Here is a 16,018-nt window from a genome sequence, read left to right as displayed (position 1 = left end):
TACTCATCTGCTTTGCCCCTTTGTGTGAAATAAAACCTTCATTATGTGAAAAGTTTTGCTAATTGTTACGTTAAATACTTTTTAAAAATAGAAGCCATGAGCAGTCTGCCAATCAGGCCTACATTCCAATGCAAACCTTTGCCAATTTTCACATCATCCTCATCAACAGAGTAGAACTCATTTCACTTCAAAACTTGCCCAGGGTTTAAATAGTTCTTTATCCCTGGTTACGGCTGTTTCCTATAGATATAAAGGCAGGAAAATAATGAAGTAATGAGTCAAAAGCTATTCAGTATGGCTTTATTAGAAATGTTTGAAAACCTCCTTCAAAATATGGGAAAATAAAATTTGTCTTATACCATTGGCTAGTACAGTTGGCCCTTCTTATACACGGATTTTTTATACATGGATTCAAGCATCCACAGTTTGAAAATGTTCAAAAAAGTATAAATTTCAAATATCAAACCTTGATTTTCCAATTTTTATAAAGGACATATTTAATGTCATATTTAATGGGACTTGAACATCCATGGATTTTGTTATCCACAGGGGATCTTGGAACCAAACTTCAGTGTATAACAAGGGTCCACTGTATTCTAAGACACATCAAGGAAAGGCTCTGGGTCTGTGGGAATTCCCCCTTCACACAGCTGCAGCATTTTTACGTTGGAGGTTGTTGTTGGTTTCAAACAGCTTCCCAACATATGGTGATCCTAAGACAAACATGTCACAGGACTGTCTTCACAAGACTTGTTCAGAGAAAGTTTGTCATTGCCTTCATCTGAGTTGAGGGGTGCTGTGGTAAAATTGCAGTAACAGATAAAGACTGAAGTCTGAAAACAGGACTTTTTGCTTTCTGAAATTTCAGTTATCTTTGGTATGGCCTTTTTCATTGACTCTTGGGAGCTGTTAGCACATGGCTATTTTCCCATTATTTACATAGCATCATGCTCTGTTCTGGTGGTGGAAAGGTAGATTAAAATCAAGTTTTTTAAAAAAAATATGGGCTGGCTTATCAAGTTTAGGATTCTACTTTGATTGTAGCATTGAAAAGTTCTGATTAAACTGTTTCAGATAATAAAGCACCCATTTGGCCAACAATTCCTTAAATTTTACAAAATGTTGTAAACAAAAAAACAAGAAAATAGTTCAGGTAAGTTTTTAAAATTTAATTTCTAAAACTAGACAGTATTGTGATTATGAATTTTACAATTGATTTTGTAATGACCAAGTGATGGTAAGTGCAGGGGGGGGATTAAAATTCTCTCCCATGTGTAATTGTGGATGGACAGATGGGATATGTAAACATTCTAATTCGTGTTAAAGAGGGCCGTGGAGTTACATAACGTTTAAGCAGTATGTTGGGTAACAAGCTCTACTTTCAAGAGCAGCAGAAATTTTAATATTGTACTTTCAAAAGCGGTGTGAATCTTTGTTTTATGGGATGGCTTCTGGAGCATTATCTTGATGACAATCAGCAAGTTTTATAATGTTCCATTCTGAGGATGAAAACGTAGTCTAATAACCTCAACAGCCTTATGCAAGCTAAATGTCCCCTGTTCTTACAGAATGAACAGTACATTCCTGAGGCTTCTGCTATCCTTTTCCTTTTCAGTCTCTTCCTCTTGAAAAGATTTCTAAACCAGCTGAAGTACCACATCCCAACTCAGTTTTGATGTAGAAGTTGGAAAGCAAAATACCATCGCTTCATGACTGTGAAGAAATAGCCATAGTTAGCCATTGTGACAGATCTTTCAGTTAGTTTTTGCTCTGACAGAAAAAAATAATATATTCTCCAGCACTGTCAGTTGATGGTTGGAAAGTCATATCAAGAGGAGAATTATGTATAAAAAGTAACATGATATGTACATTCAAGGTTTGATAAGTGGAATCAATATTATGCCACACTGTTCTCTTTTTTTCCTCATGAGGCCTACCTTCCTATCCAGCAGCTCTGTATTTGTTTCTGCATGTTGACATAGGCATGAGATGGGCCTTCCGGATGTTCTTGGACTCCAGTTTCCATCAAACCTAGGCAGCATGATCAGGGGCAGAGATGAAGAGAGGACTATAGGTTTCTTCTGTTGGTGTAGGGATGCCTATTTTAATATTTGGCACTTGTGCATTTACTGCATGCTCACACAAAGATAATCTGAATAGTCCTTAGAAAAATCTTGTATACTATTGCTCCCATGTTAGAGTCACCTTGGCAACAGATTATCCTGTGTTATTGAATGTGTTTCAATTTGTGCAGCCTGAGGATATGAGCAGGATCCCTAAGAGAAACGAGAACCGCTGTGTATGAACTGCATCCTTGCTTTTCCTGGCTTCTGAAAGCAGTCAGAGAGGGAGTGGGTATGGGGAGTGGTAAGTGCCTCACCGCAGCAAGGCAGGGTTCCGTCTTTCCTAAAAGTGACTGGGATCAAGTCGTTACTGAAAAAAATAAAAACCCTGAACCCACCATGCTAGAGAATTACAGGACAGTTTCCAATATTCCTTTCCTGAATCACACAGAGCATGCAGTAGCTTTCCAGCTCCCGGTATTATGGGATAAAACAGATTATCTAGATTCATTTCAGTATGGCTTCAGACCTGGGTATGAAACAGAGAGGAGCTTTGGTTGCCTTGGTGGATTTCCTACATAGGGAACTGGACAGGAGTAATGTGTTCCTATTGGTTCTGCTGGACCTCTCAGTGGCTTTCAGTACCATTGACCATGGTCTCCTTCTGAGCCACGTCTCTGGGATGGGACTTGGGGGCACTGTTTGACAATGGTTCTGGTCCTTTCTGGAGAGTCAAACTCAGAAAGTGGTGCTGTGGGATGCCTGTTCTATGCCCTTACTATTGGTTTGTAGCCTCAGAGCTTGGTTCTGTCTCCCATTCTGTTTAAAATCTACATGAAATTTTCAAATTTGGAGTACTGATGACACCCAAATCAATTTCTTCTTCCCATCGGATTCCAAGGAAGATCTCTCGATTCTGAATTGATATCTATTGTCAGTAATAGACTGGATGAAGGCAAATGAATTGAACCTTAATCTAGATAAGACAAAGATTCTCCTCATCACTAAAAGGCAGATTGGAGAATAGGGATGTTATCCCTATGAAATCTCAGCCTTTCAGTTTGGGTGGAGCCTGGATGCACAGGTTTCAGTTGTGGCCAGGAGTGCATTTGCACAGTTAAATGTAGTGTGCCAGTTCTGCTAATTGCTTGAGCAGTCAGATCTGGCTATAGTACTAAAGGCCTTGATTACATCCCATTTGGACTGTTGCAATGCACTCTACATGGGGCTGCCTTTTTAACCTGTTTAGATACTTGAGCGGGCCAAAATGCTGTAGCTAGAATGCTAACTGAGGCCAATCACAGGGAGCATCTAACTCATCTGTTGCAACAGCTCCATTGACTATCAGTTTTTTTCTGGGCACAATTAAAAGTGCTGGTCACAACCTATATAGATTTATACAGCTTAGGTCCAGATTGTTTGAAAGACAGTATTTCCCCATATGACCCTGAAGACCCTCAGGGGAAAGCTTTCTCTCAGTCTTGCCACCATCAGGTCCCTTTAGTGAGTACACAGGAGAGAGCCTTCTAAGTGGCTGTTCCCATCCTGTGGAATTTCCTTCCATAGGCGGCTAAGCTGGCACCCTCTCTACTCTGCTTTTTCCAGCAGGCAAATACCTTCTTGTCCAAACAGGCTTTTAATGTATAAATACTTTCAGGAAGCCTTCTTATGTGGGTAGGGAACTCTACTTTAAGTTTTGCATGCTTTTAATGATTTTATATTGTGTCATTTATGATCTGAAAAATGTCAAACTTTGAATTTTGTTTTAATTTTATTGTTATGTTTTTAGGTATATTTGTTTTATTGTTTATGAGCTGCATTGGATTCCACACCAGGAAAAAGGCAGCATATAAATGCAATCAATCAATCAATCAATCAATCAATCAATCAATGGAAACTGAGGTTTAAAAAAGAATGACTTATTCAAGACCAACCTAATGAAATTTTAGGTGAAGAAAGGTTTGAGCTGCTAATTTATGTTACGTAAGCGGGTTACAGACTGCCCGTTTGGGGCGGCCTGCACCCGCCCCTTTCCCTGCTGTATCAGGGCCTCAGCTGCCAGACCGGCAGTCTCCAAGGCCCCGATCCGCCACTTTGCAGGCCCTGAGGAAGTGGCAAAAGGCCCCTTCCCCGCGGCCTGGAAAGGGGTGTCCTTGGGGCTTCAAGCCCCAAGGACACCTGGCGATGGTAGGGAGGAGGAGAAAGGGGCCGCTTGGCCCCTTTCTTCTCTGCGTTGCTGGGCGCAGCCATGTAAAGGCTGTGCCCAGTGACGCAAACCCCAGAAGGGTTTGTTTATTTATTTATTAAATTTCTATCACCCCTTTCTCCCTGAAGGGACTCAAGGCTCACAATAACAATTCTAAAAACATACTTCAATAAAAAATTAAAAGGTCAGCTAAAAACAATATAAAATTATAAACATTAAAACCACAATAAAATCACAATATCCATCCCATATAAACCCTACCTGAACAGAGCCGTTTTTACTTAACGATGAAAGGCAAGCAAGGAAGGGGCCAGCCTTGCTTCTCGTGGAAGGGCATTCCAGAGAGCAGGAGCAGCCACTGAGAAGGCTCTCTCTCATGTCCTCACCAGGTGAGCCTGTGATGGTGGAGGGCCTGAGAAAAAGTCTTCCCCGGAAGATTGTACGGTTCTAGCAGGTTTGTATGGAGAGATACGGTCTCTCAAACAATCTGGACCTAAGCCATGTAGGGCTTTAAAAGTCATAACCAGCACTTTGAATTGTGCCCCGAAATGAACTGGTAGCCAATGCAGCTGTTTCAGCAAGGGAGTTATGTGATCCCTATAACTGGCCCCAGTCAGCATTCTGGCAGGTGCGTTTTGCACACACTGAAGTTTCCAAATAGTTTCCAAAGGCAGCCCCACATAGTGCATTACAGTAGACCAAACAGGATGTAATCAAGGCATATGTCACTGTAGCCAGATCTGACGTCTCAAGGAATAGACGCAGCTGAGACAAAAGTTTTAACTATGCAAATGCACTCCTGGCCACTGCTGAAATCTGGGCATCCAGGCTCAGAGTGGAGTCCAGGAGCACACCCAAGCTACGAGCCTGAGATTTCAGGGGAGGGTAACCCCATCCAGCATAGGCAATGTCCCTATTCCCTGATCTGTCTTATGACTGACCAGAAGCAACTCTGTCTTGTCTTATTCATGTGATTATGTTTGAAAGGAAGTGATTGAAAGTGTTCACTTCCATTTTTAATTAAATGCAGTTTGTCATTGTGTCTGAACTTTAAAACAATGTTACTTTGCAATAGTGCTTTAAAAGACATGAAACAACCTTACAAACCACAATATTGATAAACCTTGTTTCAATAAACCATATAAAACTAACAATAGTTTGTGTGGATTCCGACATTATGATAATGCTAGTAAATTAATAATAAGCCCTATTCAGGAGTTACTCATCACACAAGAGCAGGCAAGCATCTAGTCCCAGTCCTTTCTATCATCACTTTGTCTACATAGAAGGCAATGTATCTAAAGAGGAGAGGTTCCTCTTTTCACCGAGGCCTTGCACACAACCAGGATCCCTCATTTTCCAGTAATATTGGTAATGTGGACAGCCTCCTTGAAAACAGGGTCTTCTCTGGTGATACAACTGATAGAAAGGTAAACTGAAAGGAAGGAAAATGGGCCCTTGGTCTAGTATGGCCCCCTTCAACTTTCTTATATTAAAAAGCAATGAATATGATTTTTCTGAGATTGATGAATGCCAACAACTGCTTGTTGTTCATGAGTCAGAAATGGTTAGCATCGACTGCTGAATGTCATTCTCCAGTTCTGGGCTTTACAGTGAAATATAATGTCACTGAGATTTTTAAGTAATGTGGAGCTTTATTGCTTATTAATTCAGTGTGTTTCTGCAAAAAGTGTTTCTGCAAAAAGTTATCTTTAATTTTAATTGCAGCTTAAATATAATTCTAGTGCTCATCTTGATTAGACAATCAGTCAAGGCATACTTTCACATCCTATTTCAAGGGGCACTGTATATTGCTGATTTAGGGGGTGGGTGGGTTATATGATATGTTTGATTAAAATCACATGTGTTTGCTGGAGAATCATTTTGTATTCTGTCTCCCTTTCAATTTAGTGCCATTTAGAGAGGCTCCTACTTATTCGAATAGAAGACGGAGGCCCCAAAGTACCTTGGCAACACCTCGTGTCTTGCTTCGATCCAACAGCGATAACAATCTGAACATCAATGTTCCTGATTGGTCAGCCTCTTCTTTAGCTTCTTCACACCGTAGCCTTTCACCACATCTACTGCAACAGATGCAGAACAATCCCAATGGAACTGTGAGAACAGTTGGGAGCTACACTTCATCCTCTCGGAGCCGCTCACCATCATTAAATAGGTTAGGAGAGGATGCAAAACGGCAGCAACACCGGCATGTCAGGTGACCTTTCAATATTCCATTTTTTAAATTTGAAAATTATTGCATGTGTATTTTTTAAAAGATTGGTAACAAATAAAAGTCTAAATACAAATGAACCTTACCTCTCCTGAATCTTTACTGCTAGTCTCTTTACTGCTATCCTCCAGCCATAACCAAAAAGCAGAGGATAAAGACAGAAGAAAGAAATAACTAGGGGGGATGGAGTGCAGGAATGGCAGGTTTTGCCAAAAACTATGGTAACATTTATAGTTGCTTAGTCTCAAATGTGTTGTCATTGAGCTCAGCAATTGTTTCTCTCCAGTCATTCCATAGCAACTATGTTTGTCCTTTCAACCTAGTCTACAGGAATTCCTAGACTGTGTATCTCTTTTTCTAATTGTTACTTCCTCCCTAATAGTCCTTGAAACATTTTTTAAAACTTTATATCACATAACATTTAAAACATTTGTACATGTGATTAGACATTGGGAATTTTCCAGTAGCAGCATGAATTTACTTCTACAAAAGGTTTGGCATCTAACCTCAATTGTTATTCTGAGGTTTGGCATCTATTTCTGTTTTGTCAGAGTTGAGCGGAACATTTATATGAGCACTTCTGAAAATCTTTTCCTGCATCAATGATAATTATAGTGAATAAATTGAGATAATTTATCATGATGTTGGGTCCAAATGTTCTACATTTTTTCAATATCCAGATGAATTGTATAATTGGCTATACATAAATTCCATCTAAACAATATAATCAGAATATTTAAGTGCTGACACCTGCCTGCTTTCCAATATGAAAATGAAATTGTATTCAGAATATGTATAGTGGAAATCACACATTATTATTTTTTTTAAAAAAATTAACAAAACAGAATCTAGAAGTTGCTTGTTAAATCTTGCATAGTTATATTAAACAATAATAGGATGGAAGCAGATTGTAAGATTCAGTAACAGTTTTAAATATGAAAGTGTGTACTGTCACCCAACTTACTATTGTTTATTTTATTTATTTATTGCCTTATATAATAGAATCATAGAGTTGGAAGACACCATTGAGTCCAACCCTTTGCCATGCAGGAACTCACAATCAAAGCATTCCCGACAGATGGCCATCTAGCCTCTGTCTAAAAACCTTCAAAGAAGGAGATTCCACCACACTCCAAGGGAGTGTGTTCCACTGTTGAACATCTTTTATGGTCAGGAAGTTCTGCCTAATGTTTAGTTGGAATCGCTTTTTCTGTACTTTGACTATATCACTCCCTATCCTAGTTTCTGGAGTAGCAGAAAACAAGCTTGCTCCATCCTCAATGTTCCTTCAACAAGGTTATTATGTAACCCCTTAAGCTTCTCTTCCCCAGGCTAAACATATCTACTTTCCTAAGTGGCACCTGCAAGGGCATGATTTAATATACTTCTCTAGCTTTACTCTTATTCTTGATATTAGCAGTTCATGTTAAAGACAAGAAACTAGCATTTTGAGTGGAAGAATAGAAGTGAGGTCACACTGCTTAACTCTTTCCCCACTACAAGTTTCCCCCCATTTTTTTTAAAGAAAGGTACCTCTGAAATACACTGGCAGTAAAAGATGCTTAGTGAAAAAGTATGAGCCCCAAAACAGTCAGTAGTGGATGTCAATCCCTGTCTCCCAGTTTCTGGAAGATGAAAGCATTAGTTACATTTATGTTAATTAATTGTTGTTAACAATGGATATTCAACATTGTTGTTTTGTGTCTGTGGCTGCTGTTGTATTCCTGATGTAAATTTAACCATAAGTGCTATAAACACCTGAATTGTTATCTTGATTCATGTGTCATTTTATTTAACCAGGGGATTAGAAACCTGGAGTCAGTTCTGTGTTTTTGCATTTGTATTGAAAAGTAGTATAATTATGTGTATACTCGACTATAAGTCGACTTCATGTATAAGTCGAGGGCAAGTTTTCGGGCCAAAATTATGGATTTTGCTATGACCTGTGGATAAGTTGAGGGTAAAACTTAACGGCATATAGCAAAGGATCTAAAGGATGAAGCAAAGCAAAACAATGTGAAAGAACTTCCAAAATTCCAGCAGACATAACTCTTTGTGCTTACTCTTAAGGCTGGATGGATGAGAGAGTAATGGGGGTCGGTGCTTCACATATTATAATCTTGCTTTTCACCAGGAGATGGTTCCTTCTTAAGATACAGTACTTACATTGACTCATGGATAAGTCGACTCAAGTTTTTTGGGTCAATTTTTCAACCTAAATTTCTAGACTTATACATGAGTATATACAGTAAGTGACCTTTTCCACTTAGAAGTTTATTTGGTGGTTAGGACTACCTGGTAGGTGCTTTATGAAACACTAGCAATCTGGTTGGTATGGTCATATTTTATGAGGTGGTCCAAAAGAAAAGAAAAGGAAAAGGAAAGAAAAGAAGGGACACAAAGTTTAAAAAATAAAATAATATGATTTCCTTTTGCCCATCTTCCAGTGCCAGTTATAACCCCAGTGCCAACAAGGATACTATATCTGCCTTGGAATATCAGGGTACAAAACGCAAACTTTACAGTGCTGTACCTGGAAGACTGTTTATTGTCGTGAAGCCATATCAACCTCAAGGAGAAGGGGAGATTCATTTGCACAAAGGGGACAGGGTAAAAGGTCAGTCTTTTTTTTAAACAAATGTTCTTGAATTAATAACCATATCATTTTTTGTTTTCCAAACAAAAGTTGTTTGAAGCATTTTAGTTAAAGCAGCAAAGTGAACTCATCAAATAGTTGTTTCAGTTCATTTTCTAAACCAGGCTAAACCTTAAAGCTGCTCAGTTCAAGTTCAGACAATGCACATTTGAATAAATGGTCTGATATCCTTCAAATGCATTTGTACTGGATCCTGCCAGAATAATAACATATTACAAAAATGCCAATTTGTGTTGCATGGAACAAGTTAATGAGCTTAGAATTATTACTGTGAAGCATGCCTTCAATCAAATAATAAGCAGGCAACTGTAAATATGTAATGCTTATAATTTGTGTGCAAAGAGACAGCTAAAATAAAGGAAAAGCAGTTCACAGGGAAAAGCATGAAATAAAAAAATATAAAATGTTTCCATGGGTTAAAGTAAAAACACACTAAGATTTCAATTCTATACATAATGTACCTGCCAGTAAATCACATGGACCTTAACAGGATATAAACATGTATAGGACTGAAACGACTTTAATATCCCTTTTTAGTCTAAGGTGAACTAGGCAGAGGACAACTATATGATTTTGATGTTTTCACATCTGACCATCAAGGAAGTAAAATTCCATGGTTCCGTGGGACACTCTTAGGGGCTGGGCAAACGGGTCAGAAAAGCATTGGCTGAGCCAGGAGTGGTCACCAAGTTGATGTGGGGACGGGTGGGTGTTCATATACCCACTCATCCTTGTGCCATGGACCCACTATCACTGTGCACCCCTTACCTTATTATTATTATTATTATTATTATTATTATTATTATTATTATATTTATTTGTATCCTGTTCTTTTCCCAGAACTGGGAACCTTGCCTTCAGGCTTAATTTATTTTCCTTTTATTGCCTCTCACTCCTGGAACCTTCTTCCCCCACAAGCAAGAGCCATCACTTCTTTAACCAGCTTCAAAACGGAGTTGAAGACCATCCTGTTCAGAGAAGCGTTCCCAGGCATTGCATAATTGTCACTTGCTATTTGATGTTCTTTTGTTGCCTGTTTAATTGAATCATTTCCTGTATTGCTATGTATTTTATATGTATTATCCTACTAGAGAGGCAGGCTAACTCCAACAGGCCTCCCTGGAAGAAGTTTACCCATCCATTAAGAAGCCAAGCCCTTCCTCCAGTCCATTTCCCTTGGTCCAGGCCTTGGAGGTAGAGAAGAACTGCTGGCCCTCATCCCCTTCCCCTCCACCACTCCCTTCTCCTTTTGTGTCATGTCTTTTTAGATTGTAAGCCTGAGGGCAGGGAACCGCCTAATTAAAAGATTGTATATACAGCACTGTGTAAATTTACAGCGCTTTATAAATAAAGGTTAATAATAATAAATAATAATTCCAAGCATCCTTCAGGTACAGATTTGGCAGACTATTTGCTTTCATTTTTACTTTTATAATTTGGTTGGCAAACAACAACAAGCAAAGGCACCCACACCTACTGCTTAGTATATTGAAAAAAGGCAGAGGTGCCCTGGGCTTGGAAGTAATGTACTGAATCCAAACTTGTTTGGTTTGAACTGAAAAGGAAATTTACTTGTTTCTGAAATGTTCAAAAGGAGGGAGGTTTTTAAAAATTTTCTTACTAACATGACAGTCTCCAAGTAGTAAGTGAAAGGCTACCATGGGTACTGCCAATACATACTCTTTTTTTTTTAAAAAAAGTCTCATGCTCTAGAGATGCTTGAAAAGAAAATTCAATTTGCATATATACATACCCTCCAACTGTCCTGATTTGGCAGGGATAGTCCTATTAATTCTTTGTTGACCAAAAAGAAAAATATTTTTTTCTGGGTTCTCTTTCCACTTTCTCTCTTCATTCTCAGTTTACTTTAGTTGGGGAAAACTGAATTAAAAGTGCAGAAGTAGTTCACTCAGGTGTGTTACAGACCGCCCCTTTGGGGCGGCCTGTAGGCGTGCCTTTCCCCGGTGTATCAGGGCCTCAGTGTCCAGAATGGCAGCCGCTGAGGCCCCGATCCACCGCTTTCCGGGCCGTGGGGAAGCGGCAAAAGGCCACTTCCCCGCAGCCTGGAAAGGGGTGTCCTTGGGGCTTCAAGCCCCAAGGACACCCCGCGGCTGCGAGGAGGAGGAGAAAGGGGTGCTTGGCCCCTTTCTCCCTTGCGTTGCTGGGCGCAGCCGTCTGAAGGCTGCGCCCAGCGACGCAAACCAGCAAGGAGCTCCAAAACGGAGCTCCTTCCTGCTCCACGCAAAGGGCGCATTAAGTGCCCTCGCGCGGAGTGACAACGTCACGTTCGTGCCGCCGCGTATAGAGGCGGCGCGGTTGTGACGTCGTCATGGCGGCCCCCATGTGGAAGGGGCGCCGCCATTTTGTACGGACTCAGTCCGTACTAGGGTTAAGGGGTGCGGAAGCACCGCCCCTTCCTAACCCTAGTATGGACTGAGTCCGTACTTAAAGGCCCGTTTGTAACGGGCCACAGTTAGCTCAGCTGGGGACATGAGAAAGTGGGATCTTGGTCTTCCTGGTAGATTTAGGCAAAAGTAAATGTCTGCAGTCTCTTCTAGCTTGTGTACTTCCTTATTAATCGCTTTTGCCAACTTGACCACACACTGATGTTGCTTGGCTACATAATATGTTTGTAACTATACATTTTGCCCCTGGAGTGCTAAGGGGAAAGCTGATACCAAATGACCAAAAAAGATTGTGTAAAGAACAGCACTGTTGAAGGGATACTTGTATGGCCTGAAGGATGGTCAGCTAAACTTAATCTCTGATAATCACAGTAGCAGACAGAAAGACCTACATTAATAGAACACTTGATTAAAACTGCTTGTGAGCAAACAGATTGAACTAATAGGTTCTAGCCAAAGCTGGGAAGTTTCTGAATTTATAATGGATTGCAAACCATTTGGCAAAAAAAATATGTGGTTGGTAAGAACTGCAAACATAAAATGGCTAATGGAGCATACTAGGGAATTCCAAAAGAAAATCAGCATGTGCTTTGTAGACTATAGCAAAGCCTTTGACTGGATAGATCATGAGAATGTATGGAATGCCGTTAAAGACATGGGAGTGCCAACACATCTGATAGTTCTGATGAGGAATCTGTACTCAGGACAAGAAGCTACAGAACATGGAGAAACAGAATGGTTCCCAATTGGCAAAAGAGTCAGACAAAGCTGCCTTCTACCACCCTACCTGTTCAACTTATAAACAGAACTTATTGTAAGACAAGCAGGCTTAGACACAGAAGAAGGAGTGAAAATAGGAGGAGGGAATTACCTCCCCCCCCCCCCCCAATAAATAAAGAGGAAAAGTGATGGCCAAGGACATTTTGCAGCTTGAAAGAGCAGCAATGATTGTACCACCACTATCCCGCATGGACATGTATGGTATCCAAGAACACCACAATTGCTTTGTCCCTAATGTGGAAAACATCCCAAGTACCTCTTCTTTTCTTTTCTTAAATTTAATTGATTTAAGTTGGTCTTCTTGAAATATGAGTAAGTCTGAATTCTTCCCAGCAATAATATATTGATATCTATCAACTATCAACTGACTGCCATTTTATGACACCAAAAATCTACTGCTTAAAGTGGCATCTCACCTTTTCTAGGGCAAACCCTGATTAGGAGAAACTTGCAGATTGCAGGTCTCTGGGGGAAAAACACCTTTCAAATCTTCCTTCACTTTTAAAATTGTATGTAAGGGTTATATTAATTCCTTTTCTGTAAAATGCCTTGGCAACGACAATTGTTCCCCCCCCCCCCTTTACACTTCTTTTTACAGCTCTCAGTTTCACAGTACCTGTTAAGTCACAGGATCAATTTCAGACTTAATACCTATGCATACATGAGCCTTTACTCTTTGTAAGATATCATAACTCCTCATTGCCATTTTCTTCTGCTATAAAAATCAGCAGAGTGTTGGAAAACATACTCTGACTATGTGTACTTACTGTGGATTATGTGAACATTATTTATGAACCAAGGCTATTAGAGTCACACAAAGTTACCCAGTTGCAAAGTTTCTGGCATTAACCATTAAGTAATGCATTTTCTTTGAGTAGTATTAACTCTGTAAATAATAAATTTTGCAATTCAGTTTATGAGGTTCAGCATGTATATGTCATAATTCCTTTAACCCAAACTTTGGAATAGACTCTCTGAAGTCTCATTAACATTTCCTCCTAGGCCCCATTCTCACTGGCACTGTTGCACTGGAAGGAACTGGGAAGATTTGGTTTCTCCCCCCCCCCCCCCCGAATGCCTCCGGAAGCAAGTGCCCACTATAAATACCTTAATTGGGGTATTTAACCCCGGAACGCCATTGCAGCTTTTGTAAAAGGTGACGTTTCTTGCAGAGATTGGCTAAGCGGATGGGGGCTTCCCCCCTTCTTTTTAAAAAAAAATCTGGCGGGAAAGGTGCGCAGATGCTGTCAAATTTTAAAACCTCCAGTGTGTGTCTTGTGTGTACCAAAAGCAAAAGCAGTATCAACTGGCCAAATTGAAAGGGAAACATTTGTAACATTGGCATTGTCGCATTCACATTTTAAACAATTCTAGGAGCAAGAGGAAATGAAAGGGAAATGTAGTGCAGGCATTGTAGCATTCGCATATAACACAAATAATAATAATAATATTAATAATAATAAAGGCTCTTATAAGGTGCTGTTCCAGGAGCAAGAGGAAATGAAAATAGCACAAGCACATACATTCTATGTCATCCAAAAAATCATGTGCATAAAAAGAGAGAGAGGCTCCTTCCTCTTGGCTCTGCAGCCCGATTTCCCTACATCCTTCCTCCGGCTTGGCCCCACAGCCCGATTTCCCTTGGCAATCCTCCCTTCCTTCCAACCCTCCCTGAAGCAAAAACCATGCACATTTTTTGTCAAAAATAATTTTTAAAAAATTAAAAAAGGGGAAAGCTGCCTGGTGCGAGCTCCGTTAGTGCCCTCTCTCTGACCTGCCCTGAATTGACCCTTCCTCTTGCCCCTTCCTTCGCCTCCTCCTGCTCCGTTACAGAATGCCCTCCATGGCCCCTTCTTCTCCCCAGCTCCTTCATCTTCCTCCTCCTCCATCACTTTCTCCAGTTCCCCCCTCTGCCCTCCTTCTGACTGCCCTTTGCAGCCCCCATCAGTCACCCTGATTCCCCTTTTTTTGCCTCCTGTCCCTTTGCCTCCTGTTGACTCCTGTCATCCTGATTCCCCTTTTTTACCTCCAACTCCTTTGCCTCCTGTCACCTGATTCCCCTTTTTTGCAGCCTGTCACCCTGATTCCCCTTTTTTGCCTCCTGCCCCTTTGCCTCCCGTCACCCTGATTCCCCTTTTTTGCAGCTTCTCACCTTGATTCCCCTTTTTTGCCTCCTGTCCCTTTGCCTCCTGTCACCCCGATTCCCCTTTTTTGCAGCCTGTCACCCTGATTTCCCTTTTTTCCATCCTTCCTCCGGCTCCTTCCTCCTCTGTTGCCTCCTTCGCCCCAATGAAGAGGAGGGAATGCCCTTCCCACTGCCCTCCTTCTGACCTAAATCCCTCGCCTGAACTTGACCTGATCATGATCGGGGGCAAGTCCATATTTCGCGGAACCCGGGTTTTTTCAAAAGAGACGGCTTTTACCCTGATTAAATGACCCACGCTAAGGGGCATTTGCCACAAAATGCTTGTGCATGCCTCGAAATGGATTGTGACAGATTTGGGGCAAATATGAACTTCAAGTGGAAGAATCGATTCCTGATCTGGGGTAAAGTGTAGTCTGAATGCCCCCCCAGACTGTTATGCATTCATCATGCATTTTCTACTTTGTCCCCGCAATTTTATACAGTGGGCACTTGCTATCTGCTGGGGTTTGGTTCTAAGACCACCTGTGGGTACCAAAATCTGTGGATGCTGAAGTCTCATTCAATGGCATAATGAAATGGTGTCCCTTATATACAATGGCAAAATCAGGCTTTGCTTTTTCAAATTTATACCTTTGTCAAAAATTTTAAACCATGGATTATTGAATCCATGGTTAAAGAATTTGTGAATATGGAGGGCAAACTGTACAACTGCTTATCTTACCCTGTTAACTGCATATTCTATTGTATGCAATGGAAGTCATAGTTGCAGATACAGAGTAGCTAAGGTTTCAAATTTAGGCTTATGAGTTGCCATTCAAGCCTCTCCAGGAAGGTATAAAAATATGATGCAAACCTAATGACATTTTTTTTTAATTTATGCGCAGTTTTGAGCATTGGTGAAGGCGGATTCTGGGAAGGCAGCACTCGAGGACACATTGGATGGTTTCCTGCAGAATGTGTTGAGGAAGTACAGTGTAAACCAAATGAAAGCAAACCAGGTAAGGTGGTGTAGTTTTATAATAATCTATACAAATTATTATCTATTACTATTCCATCTAAAATTGACATTGTGTTCATAGCAAATTGAAGATTGTTATTTGTCTCAATTACTTAGCCCTAGGAAGAAATACAAAAATTGTATTTTTAAAAGATACAACACTTTAAGTTTGTTTTTGCTGCAAGATTTACAGGCTGCCTGAAAATTACCTTTACAATCTCAATTCTATCTAGAATTGAAAATGCAAAGATAATTTTCAGACACCCTTGATTTTTCATTTGTAAGAAAAACCACAAAAGATAAAATACTTCAAAACATTATGCACATTTCCTTTGATATATATTTAATTTATGTCATATACAAAGAATGGCACAGTCGAGCAAACTGAAACCATTTTTAGTTTTCACTGGTTTCAGTTGGAAAGAGTTGCTTAATATGTTGTGTACTGGTATTGTTGTGTTCAGTGTAGTTGCTGTAACTGCTATACTTAAGGTGAGATTGAAATAAAGTTTAATATTTTTGTATGGAAATG

At 40.2% G+C, this 16,018-nt stretch overlaps 1 protein-coding gene across 6 annotated transcripts in view; it reads left to right on the top strand.

Annotated features, from left to right (window-relative positions):
• Positions 1 to 16,018, top strand: part of SHANK2 (SH3 and multiple ankyrin repeat domains 2) — a 480,993-nt gene that overhangs the window by 181,952 nt on the left and 283,023 nt on the right. For all 6 annotated transcript variants that reach the window (XM_089521401.1, XM_089521400.1, XM_089521399.1 and 3 more), the window contains 3 exons: positions 6,181 to 6,487; positions 8,950 to 9,119; positions 15,374 to 15,487. In XM_089521401.1, the coding sequence (XP_089377527.1) occupies positions 6,181 to 6,487; positions 8,950 to 9,119; positions 15,374 to 15,487 (591 nt within the window). The remainder of the gene's footprint in view (positions 1 to 6,180; positions 6,488 to 8,949; positions 9,120 to 15,373; positions 15,488 to 16,018) is intronic.

This window comes from Sceloporus occidentalis, unplaced genomic scaffold, assembly GCF_023333645.1.
Source record: "Sceloporus occidentalis isolate IW3139 unplaced genomic scaffold, rSceOcc1.0.p SCAF_4, whole genome shotgun sequence".
Taxonomy (NCBI): domain Eukaryota; kingdom Metazoa; phylum Chordata; class Lepidosauria; order Squamata; family Phrynosomatidae; genus Sceloporus; species Sceloporus occidentalis.
This window is presented reverse-complemented; position numbering and strand designations above follow the sequence as displayed.